The sequence below is a fragment of the Acinonyx jubatus genome, chromosome D1, assembly GCF_027475565.1.
Source record: "Acinonyx jubatus isolate Ajub_Pintada_27869175 chromosome D1, VMU_Ajub_asm_v1.0, whole genome shotgun sequence".
Taxonomy (NCBI): domain Eukaryota; kingdom Metazoa; phylum Chordata; class Mammalia; order Carnivora; family Felidae; genus Acinonyx; species Acinonyx jubatus.
Window position 1 is genome coordinate 6,200,814 of NC_069390.1, and position 13,948 is coordinate 6,214,761.

At 56.9% G+C, this 13,948-nt stretch overlaps 1 protein-coding gene across 1 annotated transcript; it reads left to right on the plus strand.

The window, feature by feature from the left end:
- The first annotated feature begins 310 nt into the window (after nucleotides 1–310).
- On the plus strand, nucleotides 311–3,001 carry CD248 (CD248 molecule). Its single transcript, XM_027045130.2, has one exon. The coding sequence runs from the start codon at nucleotides 392–394 to the stop codon at nucleotides 2,714–2,716; it is 2,325 nt and encodes a 774-aa protein (XP_026900931.2). The 5' UTR covers nucleotides 311–391; the 3' UTR covers nucleotides 2,717–3,001.
- The last annotated feature ends 10,947 nt before the right edge of the window (nucleotides 3,002–13,948 follow it).

Genomic DNA, 13,948 nt, shown 5'->3' on the forward strand with positions numbered 1-13,948 from the left:
GGGGTCGGTGTGTCCGCAGCGGATCTCGGCGAGTCTCTGGATAGGGACCTCAGCTCACCACCAAGAGCCCCAGACGGCGCTGGGGTTTTCTGAGGGTCTTTCGGCCCGCTGGGCAGGCATCTCCCCCTCTCCTCGACTCCCAGTCCGCGAGCTGCACCTCCCCCCGCCCCCACCCTCCAGCACCCCCCACCTCTGCCCCCCGCCCGACCGCTTCCTGCTCGGGCGGCCCCGAGGGAGCGGGAGCAGGGAGCTGGCAGCGGCCCCAGCCCACTCCTTACAAGGCCTGAGCCCGGCCCAGGACCGCCCCCGGCCCGCCCGCCAGAGGCCCCGGTCCCACCCCCTGTCAAGAGCGTCCGCGGGCCGGGGCTCGGGCCAGTCGGGGGGCGTCGCGATGCTGCTGCGCCTGCTGCTGGCCTGGGCGGCCGCGGTGCCCACGCTGGGCCAGGCCCCCTGGGCGGCCGAGCCCCGGGCCATCTGCGGCCCCGGCAGCTGCTACGCGCTCTTCCCGCGGCGCCGCACCTTCCTGGAGGCCTGGCGGGCCTGCCGCGAGCTGGGGGGCGACCTGGCCACGCCGCGGACCCCCGAGGAGGCCCAGCGTGTGGACAGCCTGGTGGGGCCCGGCCCGGCCAGCCGGCTGCTGTGGATCGGCCTGCAGCGGCAGGCCCGGCAGTGCCAACCGCAGCGCCCGCTGCGCGGCTTCACGTGGACCACGGGAGACCAGGACACGGCCTTCACCAACTGGGCCCAACCAGCCACAGGGGGGCCCTGCCCGGCCCAGCGCTGCGCGGCCCTTGAGGCCAGTGGAGAGCATCGCTGGCTCGAGGGCTCGTGCACGCTGGCCGTCGACGGCTACCTGTGCCAGTTCGGCTTCGAGGGCTCCTGCCCCGCGTTGCCAGATGAGGCGGGCCAGGCGGGCCCTGCGGTCTACACCACGCCCTTCCACCTGGTCTCCACCGACTTTGAGTGGCTGCCCTTCGGCTCCGTAGCTGCTGTGCCCTGCCAGGCTGGCAGAGAGGCCTCCCTGCTGTGCGTGAAGCAGCCCGAGGGCCGCGTGGGCTGGTCTCGGGCCGGGCCCTTGTGCCCAGGGACCGGCTGCGGCCCGGACAACGGGGGCTGCGAGCACGAGTGTGTGGAGGAGGTGGATGGTCGCGTGTCCTGCCGCTGCGCCGAGGGCTTCCGGCTGGCAGCCGATGGGCAAAGCTGCGAGGACCCCTGTGCCCACGCCCCGTGTGAGCAGCAGTGTGAGCCCGGTGGGCCACAGGGCTACAGCTGCCACTGTCGCCTGGGTTTCCGGCCGGCCGAGGATGAGCCGCACCGCTGCGTGGACACGGACGAGTGCCAGATCGCCGGCGTGTGCCAGCAGATGTGCGTCAACTACGTTGGTGGCTTCGAGTGCTACTGCAGCGAGGGCCACGAGCTTGAGGCCGATGGCATCAGCTGCAGCCCTGCGGGGGCCACGGGCGCTCAGGCTTCCCACGACCTAGGGGACGAGTTGCTGGACGACGGGGAGGACGAAGAGGATGAACACGAGGCCTGGGAGACCTTTGACGGTGGCTGGACAGAGGTGCCTGGGATCCCATGGATGGAGGCCACGCAGCCACCTGACTTCGGCCTGGCCTACAGACCTAGTTTCCCAGAGGAGGGAGAGCATCGGATGCCCTACCTGGACCCCACCTGGCCACCCCCACTGAGTGCCCCCAGAGGCCCCTACCACTCCTCGGTGCTCTCCGTCACCCGGCCTGTGTTGGTCTCTGCCACACGCCCCACACTGCCTTCTGCCCACCGACCCCCCGTCATCTCTGCCACCCGCCCGCCCCTGGCCCCTCAGCCCCCCATGATCCCTGCCAGGCACCCAGCTTTGCCTCCTGACCACCAGTTCCCCATGATCTCAGCCAGCCGTCCAGATCTGCCCTCTGCCCACCGGCCCCCCATTATCTCTGCCACTCACCCAGCACGACCCCCCGCCCACCGGCCCCCCATCATCTCAGCCAGATACCCTGAACTGTCCCCTGCCCACCAGTCCCCTGTGTTTCCGGACACCCATGTCACTGACACTCAGACCACCACTCATTTGCCTCAAATCCTTGCCAGCCACACCCCTCTGGTCACGACTTCCAGCGCCCATCAATCCCTTGTCTCCCCAGATGTCCCAGTCCTTAAAGCCCAGGCCACTCACCTTCCCATTGCCTCGACGGTCCAGCCCCCTCTGACCACTACCTCCAGATCCCCTGTGCCCCCTGCCCATCAAGTTCCTGTACCTGCTGCCACCCGGCCCCCGGCCCTCCGCACTACCCTCACCTCAGAGCCCCCTCAGCATCCCCCTAACCAGACTTCACTCACCAGCCCTACACGCCCCCATTCCAAACCCCCACAAGTCCCAAGGGAAGGTGCCCATGACCGCAAGCTGGCCCCATGGCTGCCCTCAGCAGCCCCCACAGCAGCCCCGACAGCCCCGGGGGAGGCCAGTCTGGCAGGCCACAGCCGGAGGGATGACCGGTGGCTGCTGGTGGCTCTCCTCGTTCCAACGTGCGTCTTCTTGGTGGTCCTACTCGCACTGGGCATTGTGTACTGCACCCGCTGCGGCCCCCACGCACCCAACAAGCGAGTTACCGACTGCTATCGCTGGGTCACCCACGCTGGGAGCAAGGGCCCAACAGAACCAGTGCCCCACCGGGGCAGCCTCACGGGGGTGCAGACCTGCAGAACCAGCGTGTGATGGGGCGCAGCCCCCCCTCTGCGGGGTGGGGGGAAGGGGCGTGCGTTGGACACATGGCCCAGGCTGCACCAGGGACTCATGGGAGCTGCCCAGCTGGACAGAGGGCTTCCTGCCCCCACCCCGGACCCAGCCAGGCTCCTCTGTCAGTCAGCTACCAGACTTGACTCTTGGGGACTCTGCTCCCTGGCCCAGCACTCAAGACTGAGGAGACGCCGAGGCCCCCAGGACCTCAGGGGGTGGGTGCTGGGGTCTTCTCCAATAAATGGGGTGCCAACCTCACCCAAAGTTCCTGACCCCCATTGATGTCTGAGGGGAGGGTCTGGGAGGACTCAGCAAAAAGAGGGGACCTTCCTTCAGCTTGTCTGGGCCCAAGGAAATAAGGTAAGACCCCCTAAGGGAGAGTATGCTTCAGAGATTCTCAGGTAAACAGGAGCCCAGAGAGGGCAGAGCCTTGCCTACAGTCACACAGCGAGCCCAGGAGTGGGAGGTTTGGCATGGAGAGAGTTTCATATTTGTTCCTTTTTTTTTTTTTTTTTTTAACCAAAACTCCAAGAAAGTGAGGCTGAATATGGGGGAGAATTCTAGAATGAAGGCTTCTGCTGAACTGGAGCCAAACTGGGATTTAGGAGTCAAAGATAAACTCTGGGTCTGGTGATTCTGGGGAGTGAAGGGAGTCTAGTGGGTGAGTTTCTGTCTTCTGGTACCTCCTATTCTGTGCCCACAGGCTGCCCAGAAGTTGGTGGCTGGGGCCCAGGGTCACTCAAGGGTGCTACCATTCCCTTGGTTTAGGGGTGTTCTGAAGGTGCCCTTCCTCCCTGCTCTGGGGAGTAGGTGGGAGTCTGCCTAGCAGGCCGAGATGGGGAGAGCACAGAACCTGGGAGAGATATCCCATATCCAGCTCCCTTGGCAGGCTTCTGAGTAAGACCTTCCAGTCTTGGGTCACATTTTGCCCTTCTCCATGTGGGTGGTGCTGGGACAGAGAGAACCCAGGAGACCAGAGCTTGTGCAAGTTGCTCCATGCTGAGGTGTCCCATGAATCCAGAATGGGATAGTCAAAGCCTGGAGGAACCTGGCAAACTCCATCATCCTGGGCTCACTGCCTTAGGGACCCGGAGAGGCGGGACCTGGGCCAGGGAGGCGCCGGTTCCCACTGCCTCTGTAATTTTTCAGTTGCAGTCTCTAAGGGGCCTCTAATTAGGACAGAGCAGAACCACCACGACCACCCAGACAGGAGAGGAGGGGTGCCCTATGCCACCCTCTGGCCCCAGGGCCTGGGCCTGGGCCTGGGCCGGGCCCCAGGGGACCGGTAGAGGAGGGGCCATAACTGGGGACGAACCGGGGGCCGTGGAGGGGGTGGAGGGAACGCTACGCACCGCCCCCGGTCCCCGTTCTCAAGTTCCCCTAACTCAAACCAGACGCCCCCGCCAGATCCTGACCGAGTTTTTAACCTCCGAGACTCCGCTGGAGAGATTCGATGCAGGAGAGTGAGGTCGCGGGGTGGTCCAGAGGCCCGGGTCTGAGAAGGAGATGTGGGCGCATTCTAGGGGGTGACAAAGCCTGCCAGGATGGGACAGACTGGAGCTCCCTCCCGTGACCCTGGGCAGGGGATCCAGAGCGCCCCAAAGGCAGGAAGGAGTTAAATGCACTGCTGTCGCAGGGAGGGGATGGGAGTGGGGAAGGGGGCCCAGAGCCGGCTCTTTGTCATCCCGTAATGAGCAACAGATGCGGAGCTGCGTGCGGGCCTAAACAGACTGCCTCCCAGGGCAGAACCCCCGCCTGTGCCGAGCCCGGGCTCCGCCCAGACCCGGAGCTGTGTCGTAGGCTCCGCCCATTGACTCTCAGACCCCGCCTCAATCAGGCGCCAAACTCTCCCGCCTACAGACCCCGGCACTGTCAGATAGGTCCCTCCTAGTTACGAGCCACGCCCACCCACTGCTGTCACAGCACCCTCTCTGCGGGAGCTCTTCAGAGGCCCCGCCCACCAAAGCCACAAGCCTCTCCCCCTGCCAGCTCAGAGATTCTCGAAGAACTATTGCCCCGCCCCTCTGCTCTATCCGCTCCGCCCCGGCCGAAGCAGTAACGATGGCCCCGCCCACCAGGACCATAAGCCCCACCTTCTCAGGGCGGCCTGGGCAGACGGGCAGTTCTTAATTAGTTCCCGCTTTCAGGAAGTATAAACTCCACCAAGAGTTTACACTCTCTCCTCACGCCGCGTAGCGTGCCCAACCCGACTGAACCACAAGCCCCGCCCCTCTTCGGAGCTTGAGACCCAGCTCAGCGGTGCAGAACATCCCGCAGAGACTTCTCCCAAGCCCAGGAGACCTGCAAATTCCGCCTTCCCGTGGTTACGCGTTGCCCTTAAGAGCCTCGTCGGGCTCCGCCCCCAGCTATAAGCCCCGCCCCTCGCAGTTTTAAATGATAGGGGCGGTGCCCAGGACCATCTCACTGGGGAAAGCTCCGCCCACCTACAGCTGCTAACACCCTTACTTCTCACTGAGATAACGGCCCACCTACAGAGTCTTCGGGTCCGCCCACAAAGAATACTCACAAACCCCATCCCTGAAGATCCCTTAAGTCCCGCCCACCCAGAGCGCCCCCTGTTGGGGGCTCTGAGCACAAGTACCGCCCACACAGAGAGCGTAGCCCCGACTTCTCTCAGGCTCCACCTACTGTGAATGCATAGCCACGCCCACCAACACGTTCCACCTTCTCGGGACTCCGGGGCCCAGGACTCGCCTTCTGAGTATGCTCAGACTAGTGGATCCGAACTCCTGTCCCTGACCAGGATGCCCCTGAACCTAGCCCTGGCACCCTCTCCTTCCCTACTCACGGCTTGCGGTCGTCTAGATTGCAGGTTCTCTGGGGGGAGCTCCGAGACGAGGTCGAGAGTCCAGTGGATGGCGTCGATGAATGGGCCTTTGGCGCCACCTGCTATCAGCGCCGGGACTTGCAGGCACCGGGAAGCCCGGCCCCTCTCCCAAAGCACACTAGGGTTCAATAAATAACTTCCTTAAAGTATTTATTACGTGTTTGTGTTATTCAAATACTGGCCGCCTTGGCAAATATTTGCCCCCAGACCGGCAAAATAGCAGATCCACTCACGTGTCCTCCATCATATTTGGAAGACCCCCAAGGAGGCCTCTGTGAGCAGAGGCGGCCCCTGCCAGTCTTTGCAGTGGCGGGTGGGACTTTAGCTGTTCTTTATGGACGAATCCTGTTTCCCAGGGGTGAAAGCACAAACTGTCACCTAAATTGTTAATGTTGGGTGCTCCCCTCCCCCAACTAGCCCTCCAAACTGTGGACACGTTCCTCAGGGGTGTGTATTTGGCAGGAGGGAGTGGGTTCGGGCTCAGAGACCCTCATGTAGAAGCTGAGAGTCACAGTTTTTGGAGCAGGATTGATCTCAGCGCTCATCACTACATTTGAAAACATTCCCTTGCTCACTCCCGCACTAGACCGGGGCTCCAGGAGTCAGTGCCAGGGGCTCAATGAACTGTTTTTCGAAGGTTATTGGGACAGACTGGGGAGCTGAGGTTAAAGAGGGGCAGAACTAACACCTGCCGGATTCCAGCAGGTACCAACACCCAGCTAGACACCCTGCGCTAGGCATTTGGTGGAGCCACCCCCCAACCAACCCAAAGCCTGGAGAATAAGATGCTTTCCAGATGAGATTCCGACGCAGGCGCCCTGGCCACTATGAATGGGAGTAGGGTTTGGTGGCAAATCATAGTGAAAATAATAATGAGAGCTTGCAGCAGCTATTATATGCCTAGTCCTATTCTAAGGGCTTTAAATGTCTTCACCCATTTGAGGCCCGTAACAACCCCCATGCAGTGAGTGCCATTCTCACCGTGATTGACGGACGAGGAGGCCGAAGGCACTTCAGCCTGTGTGCCTCGTGTTAAGCCACCGCCCCATTTGACCACGTTAGTAAGTGGAGGTTTGAACCCCAGTAGATTCTGTGATCTTCATCCCTGGAGCTGAGCCAGGCCACAGTGACAGCCATGTCTCTGATTAGAAAATTCCCACCTCTCAGGGGACTTGCTTTTTTTTTTTTTTTAAGTCAATACGTTTTTACTTAGGGCATTTTACGTGATTCCTTCCGCTGCCAATCATCTTAGCTCCTCCAAAGTCAGAATCGGAATCTTCAAAATAGCCCTTTCAAGGAGAACTTTGTTCAATCCACAGTTCACTGTCAGTCCACAATTCTTTCGGGTGGGCTTCTTTGATCTCCACTCGAATACGGACATACTTCAGAAATCTAGTTCTGTGAATAAAGAAAACCACACATATATCTCTGAGGTGTTCCCAACGATGCAGGTCTACAGAAAAAGCCCCATCGGGATTGACCTTGACAGAGGGAACTTGCTTTCAGCCAGAAGCTGCAAGGTGTAACCTCTTGGGCTGATTGTGCTGTGATTTGGGGGCAGTAGTGGGGGGCGGGGGTGGGATTCGTGACGTCTTCCTAACCCAGGAGGGGTCAGCTGTGATTCTGGCGGAGGATTCTGAGGTCTGTGACCTTGTGGGATGCAGACAAGAGGGGCGGAGTCAGGTCGTGGTGCAGTTTTAGGGCATCTGGTGGTGGCCATGCTTTAGCATGGTTTTGGTGAGTTCAGGGATTTAGTTCTTCCTGGGAGTCAGCTAGTAGTGGCTGAGGGCAGTCACCCCGCACCAGACAGCCTTGCTTTGATTCCAGCTTCACTACGTGAGGGCTGGGGAACCTGAGGCAGGGTCTCTGGTGGCTCGATGTTTGGCTCCTCATTTGGAAAAAGGGGCATTCTAAAGTGTCAACCAGAGCCACACTAATCTGGCAGAGAGAAAAAGGACTCTTTATGGGGAGCGTCAAGGTTTCCTGCTGGAAGCCAGTGAGCAAGTTCAGGGTGGTTGCACGAACCTGCTACGAGAAGCTCCGTCTGCCTCGGCTCGCACCAGAGAGCCCTGAACACAGGGTCCAGAAACTGATCACAGGAGAGCTGAATCGGCAAACGCTGAAGTCCCAAACCCATCAAATTCCCATGGCAGAGGCTCTTGAACCCCCTGGGTTCACGGTATCTGAGTACCTCCGTGAGATTTTCCCGACACCCCGGCCCGAAACCAAAACCAAAACAAAACAACAACAACGACAAAAAAAAAAAAACAAAACAAAAAAAAAAAAAAACCTCTAACAGGAGCACCTGGCTGGCTCACTTGGTGGAGCGTGTGACTCTGGATCTCAGGGTGGTGAGTTCAAGTCCCACGTTGGGTGTGAAGCGTACTTAAAACAATTTTTTTAAATGCCTAACAGTTTCATTTAATAGTTAAGTCCAAACAATATAAGAGGTACTTGTATTTTAATAACTCAGCAGTCATTTGAAAAAATAATATGCATACATTGAAAAATACAAGAACTGGGGCGCCTGGATGGCTGGCTCGGTTGGTTGAGCGACCAACTTCAGCTCGGGTCATGATCTCGTGGTTCGTGAGTTCAAGCCCCTCGCCGGGCTCTGTGCTGACAGCTCGGAGCCTGGAGCCTGCCTCAGTTTCTGTCTCCCTCTCTCTCTCTCTGCCCCTCCCCTGCTCATGCTCTGTCTCTCTCTGTCTGTCTCTCAGAAATAAATAAACATTAAACAAAGTTTCGAAGGATGCAAGAATCTTTTCATTCTTAAGTAATCACAATTGCTGGCTAGTGAAGTATGTGCCTGTTGGACACTGCACAGCTTCTCAAAACTTGGAATCAGATTGGACATCGTCACCTTCATTTCCTGTTACGCATCGACTTTCCCAATAGGACTTAAGCCCAGATTCACAAAGATATTATGTCATCGAAGGAACGCAGGGCGATCCAATGTTGAAACTGTGAACAGCCTCAAGCCAGCGGTTTGCCAGTTGTCTGACAGATGTCTGGTGTCTCTGTGTTTCTTTCAAAGTTTCATAATATTCTGGGGCTTCCTGTGAGTTTGCTGCAGTGTGGCAGGTCCTACATCAAAGGAAGGGCCTTGTTAGACAGCGGGATCCTGATGGAGGTACGCTGGGAAAACTGGGAAGAAGGTTTGGGACTGGGGATGCCTATAACCCTTCCCCTCCCTGCTTTCTCCACTCCGCTGCCAGATTTGCCCCTGGTGGCTGATGACAGGTGAATAGGGACCCGTGGGTACCTTGCAGAGTCAGATTGGGAAGGCCATGTCACATCCAGGGTGGCTGATGGAGGCCTATGAGGAACACGCACACCTGGAATTTGGTGGCGGGGGCGGGCGGGGGGCTGGTTCTCAGGGGAAGGTGGATTTTCTTGCTCTAACACAGACATCTGGCGGTGGCTTTTTCCGGAGGGCTCACTCCAGCCTAGACCTAGCACTGGCCTTCACTGGAAGGGTCAGACTTCCCTTGGAAGGCTACAGAGGAGAGAATTAACAAGACTTTCGGAGGAAGGAATGGGAGGATCAGTCCATCCCACCCATTAGCTGCCCAACCCACAGACTGACGCTTCCCCAGGCTCCAGTCATTCTCCACTCTCTGTGGCCGCTGAAAATAGGAGATCAAAGAAGTCCCCGGAGGACTGGTTGAAATGTGTCTCCACCTGGATAGCTCACAATAACCCCCTCTCCACTTCAAGGTCCTTAACTTCAATCCCGTCTGCGAAGCCCCTTTCTCTGTGCAAGATAACATGTTCACAGGTGTCAGAGACTAGAGAGTGGACATATTTACTTGGGGCCACCGCTCGGCCCACCACGCTTAGGGACCAGGAAGAGAATTCTAGGTCAGGGTGAGATTCCACTAGCCACAGGGAGCAGGTCCTGTCGTGGAGCATCCGGTAAGTGCGACAGAAGAGAAAAATCTATTTTTTTTATCGTTGGTTTCTTTCTTCGTGAGAGATCCTGCCGCTTGAAAGTTGCCAGCCACCTTTTTTTAGATGACTTATTTTTGAGAGAGAGAGAGACAGACAGAGTGTGAGCGAGGCAGGTGCAGAGACAGAGAGGGAGACCCAGAATCCGAAGCAGGCTCGAGGCTCCGAGCTGTCAGCCCAGAGCCCGACGCGGGGCTCGAACTCACAGACCGCGAGATCATGACCTGAGCCGAGGTCGGACGCTTAACCGACTGAGCCCCCCAGGCGCCCCAAGCAGGCAACTTTTAAGTGGCAGTTTCTTTCACTAATAAATAATAAAAATTATATAGATTTTATTTTCTGCCCTAGTAGGTGCCCCGCTGCGGGACAGTCTCACAGCGTACTCACCCAGGGCTATCTTCCTGGTTCCCGTGTGTGTGACTTGGGACATTTGGACACAATACAAAGCGCCGTATCCCCGTGGGAATAAAAGCTACCACAGAGGGAAGTGTCAGGTGGATGCCACAGGAGCCCCCTGCCCACTAAAATAATGAACCATCCGCTCTTTTTTCCAATATTTGTTGAGAGCCCTACTGTGCATCAGCGAGTCCGCAAGGGATCAGGGGTACGGAGAAACCACAAGTTAGAACAGCGAGAAGACATATGGCGGACCACTTGGGGCACTGCCCAGGCAGGAGGGGGTGGGATGCGAACCTAGGCAGAGGCAGGGTTGGCACAGGAGGAGAGAGCAAAGCTGGGAGGTGGTTGGCGAGCAGATATGAACAGGACTCCGTGACGGGCTGACTGTGAAGGAGAGGAATGGTGGCTGAAGGGTTTTGGCTCCCGGAAGGTGCTATTCACGGAGGCAGGGACATAGGAGAGGAAGCCAGGAGAGCCCGGGTGGCTCAGGTGGTAGAACGTCCGACTCGGGCTCAGATCACGATCTGGGTTAAAAGCCCACATCGGGCTCGCCGCCGTCATCGTGGAGCCCGCTTTGGATCCTCGGTCCCCTTCTCTCTCTGCCGCTCCCCGTCCCCCACTCACGCGCGCGCTCTCTCTCTCTCTTAAAAATCAAAAATAAACATTAAAAAAGAACAAAAAGAAGACGAAGCCGGTCTGGGGCGGTAAATGACACGGTCAGTTTTGCATCTCCAGGGCTTGGAAGGTCACCTGAGTGGATGCCTCAAGAAGGCAACTGGATGCCGGAAGCCAGAGCTCAAGACAGAGGTCCAGGCCGACGACAGAGATTTGAGTTTCCATCTGCCCCACGGCTGGAGGCCTTACAGAAACTGCCTGGCGAGGACCAGCGCTCACGGCCCGTCGCTTTCCGGGTTCGACTCCGGAAACAGACTGAGCTAAGCAAGCAGCTCAGGAGGGCAACTCAGACCCTAACTTCATAAATGTCCACACTTCTGGCATTTTTAAAGGATCCTATATTCACTTTTTAGGTTTTTTGGAGGCTTATTAAAACGTTAGTCTTTATACTGTTGTCGTCTTTCGTAACATATGGTGCTTTTGTAACACATCCAGTGAAATTCTTCTAATGAAAGAATTCAGTATTTTTATTTTGGTCTCTTTCATTTTACAAGTTTTTTAAATAGCAAAGAGAAGAAAAATACACCTATCTTTTGGAATATACCCATGGGTTACTGAAAACCAGCTGATTTTGGTCTCAGCTGACATTCTGGACAGAAACTCCTCTCTTTTTTTTCCCTCTTTTTTTTTTTAATGCTTATTTATTTTTGAGAGAGCGTGAGCAGGGGAGGGGCAGAGAGAGAGGGGGACAGAAGATCTGAAGCAGGCTCTGCGCGAAGAGCAGGGCTCGAACCCAAGAACCCGAACCGCGAGATCATGATCATGACCTGAGCCGAAGTCAGATGCTCAAGCAGTGAGCTGCCCAGGCGCCCCTGGATAGAAACTCCTCTTTGGAGTCCTACCGCCTCCGGCCCTTGATGTGCATTTGTGAAGTTGGCCAGCCTGTTTTTCTTCCTGTCTCTTGAATCGGACTCGTAGGAGCTTTTTGCCTTCACCTAGCAGGACAACAGCACTCGCTGCCGGCCCTGACTGAGGGGTGTGGCCAGTTTGGGGCTGGACGCCTGATGCTCCTTACCCTTTCCAGATACATCCTGGCCACCTCGGCGATGACTTCATACTCACGAGCCCCGGAGAATAGGCGGCAGCGTGGGTGACGTAAGAGAGAAGATGAAACTCGTGAAAAATGCGGGGGCCAGCCACCTGGGGGAAGCTCTGAGGGGCCAGGGGTCCTGGGCCCGCATCAAGGAGACACAAAACTTCGTGGTTTGCTCTGGACGGCGGGGCGGGGGCGGGGGGGGGGGGCGCAGCCCACGTTTTCCTGGGTGCCCTTCTTGGGCCCGTTCACCTTCCTGGGATCATAAAGCTCCTTTGGCCTGGGCCACTGGCTAAGGGGTTCCGCTGCTCCATCCTCGGGACACAGGAGCCCCGGGATGTTGGAGGTCTCCGTAGGAGCTCAAGAATCATTCACTTAGCCCAAGCTCACTGGACATCTACCGCGTGAGCTGGCAGCTGGTGAAGCGCGTGTCTATGCGATAGGGAGTGTCTGTTGATGATTCATAACAAGAATAGTACTAGTGATGATTATCGCTAAATTTACTGAGCATTTACTATATTTGAGCCCTGTTTTAAGTGTGGTATCACCCAGGTCGTAGCGGCAGAATTGGCACTTTGTCCAACTCAAAGATCTGCATCTGTGACCATCTGCCTCCCATAGCTTTCTTTTTTTTTTCTTCAGGGAGTGGGGGACTCCATTTATTTATTTACGTATGTATTTTGAGAGAGAGCGAGCGAGCCTGAGCAGGGGAGTGATAGAGAGGGAGAGAGGAGATCCCAAGCAGGCTCCGCACCGTCAGTGCAGAGCCCAACACGGGGCTCGAACCTATGAACTGTGAGATCATGACCTGCGCCTAAACCAAGACTTGGACGCTCAGCTGACTGAGCCACTCAGGTGCCCCTTGCCCCCCCTCCCCCCAGAGCCTTAGTTCGCACAGAAGAAACAGATAATGAACTTGCACACAGCGAGCCAAGGCGAAGGATAGCAGTGGGGCTGGTGGGACGTGGGTTTCGACGGTCAGGACTCACACACAAGCTGAGCCCTAAGTGTTGAGCAGAGCGAGGGAAGAACTAGGGGAAGGAACAGTGCTCTAGGAGGGAGAACAGTGTGTGCCAAGACCTCGAGGGAAGAAGGTTGTTCCAGGATCGGGTACAAGGCCATCGTGGCTGAGACTTTGTAAGGAAAGGGGATGAGGCTCCAGGTGAGCTTGGGGCATCTGCCAGAGCCCACAGGGGTCCGAGGGCTGGGGCAGAAGCCTGGGCTATATTTGATGTTTGGTGGGAGGCACCAGTGTATTTGGAGTGAGGTAGAGGTGTGATCTGAGTAACATTCTAAGATGACGCTACATGGGCCGGAAGGGACGAGGTGAAGCGGACGCCTGATAGAGTCTGTGGTAGTCACTGGGGGAGGGCCCCTGGGGGCCCAAAGCAAGGTGGTGGCTTCAGATGGAGAAGACCCGGGGGCTGCTTAGAGAGCTGGTGTAGGGAGAGTCCTGGGTGATATCTTTCACGCGGGGAAGTGAGGAAGGCGTTCGTGGATGAAATGCTACAGCCTGTAGATCTTCTTCAAAATAACCCAGTGGGGGTGCGTGTGCGTGGATGGGGTAGGAGCGGTCACGGTAGGGGACGGCTGGAGAGCTGGGCGCTCAGGACAAAGAGCCCACGTGCACCCACGTCTCTACCTTTGCGATGTCTGAGATGTTACATAATGAAAAAGAAGGAGGAGAAGGAGAGGATTGCCACGCAGGTGTCTGGAGTAAGCAACTGGGCGAACGGCGGCAGTGTTTACCGAGATGGAAAAGACAGAGAGGGGCAGGGTTGGGGCGCAGGTTGGAAATCGGGTGCTCTGTTTTGGCCGTGCTGTGTCAGGTTTCAATCAGAGAGCAAAGGCAGAGGACTATGAGCTTTTTGGAACAAGGCTCTGTCCCTTTCCTCAGACATTCTTTTCCTTTTAAGAATTCTCCCGGCTCAGTGTTGGCTCTAACAGCCACCCCTGGCTTCAGAGTCTTCCAGCAGAGGCCCCTTAAGTGTCCCAGAGCAGAGAGAAACCGTACCTGTTTTCTCCGTCTGAATTCTTCACCCACAGAAACCAGGAGCGATAATAGTGATTATTGATGTTTTAAGGCACTAAATTTGGGGGTAAGTTGTTATGTAGTAGTAGATAATGAACATAGGATGCCAGTAATAGAAACAAGGGAAAAAACCAGAAGCTTAAACAAACTAGAAGCTTATGTCTCCTTCTATTGAGATTCTGGAAGCAAGCGACACAAAGAAGCTCCTATGGTGTCACGGGAAGCTGCGGGGCTTTTATCTTGTTCTACTATCCTCACCACATGGCTCTAATT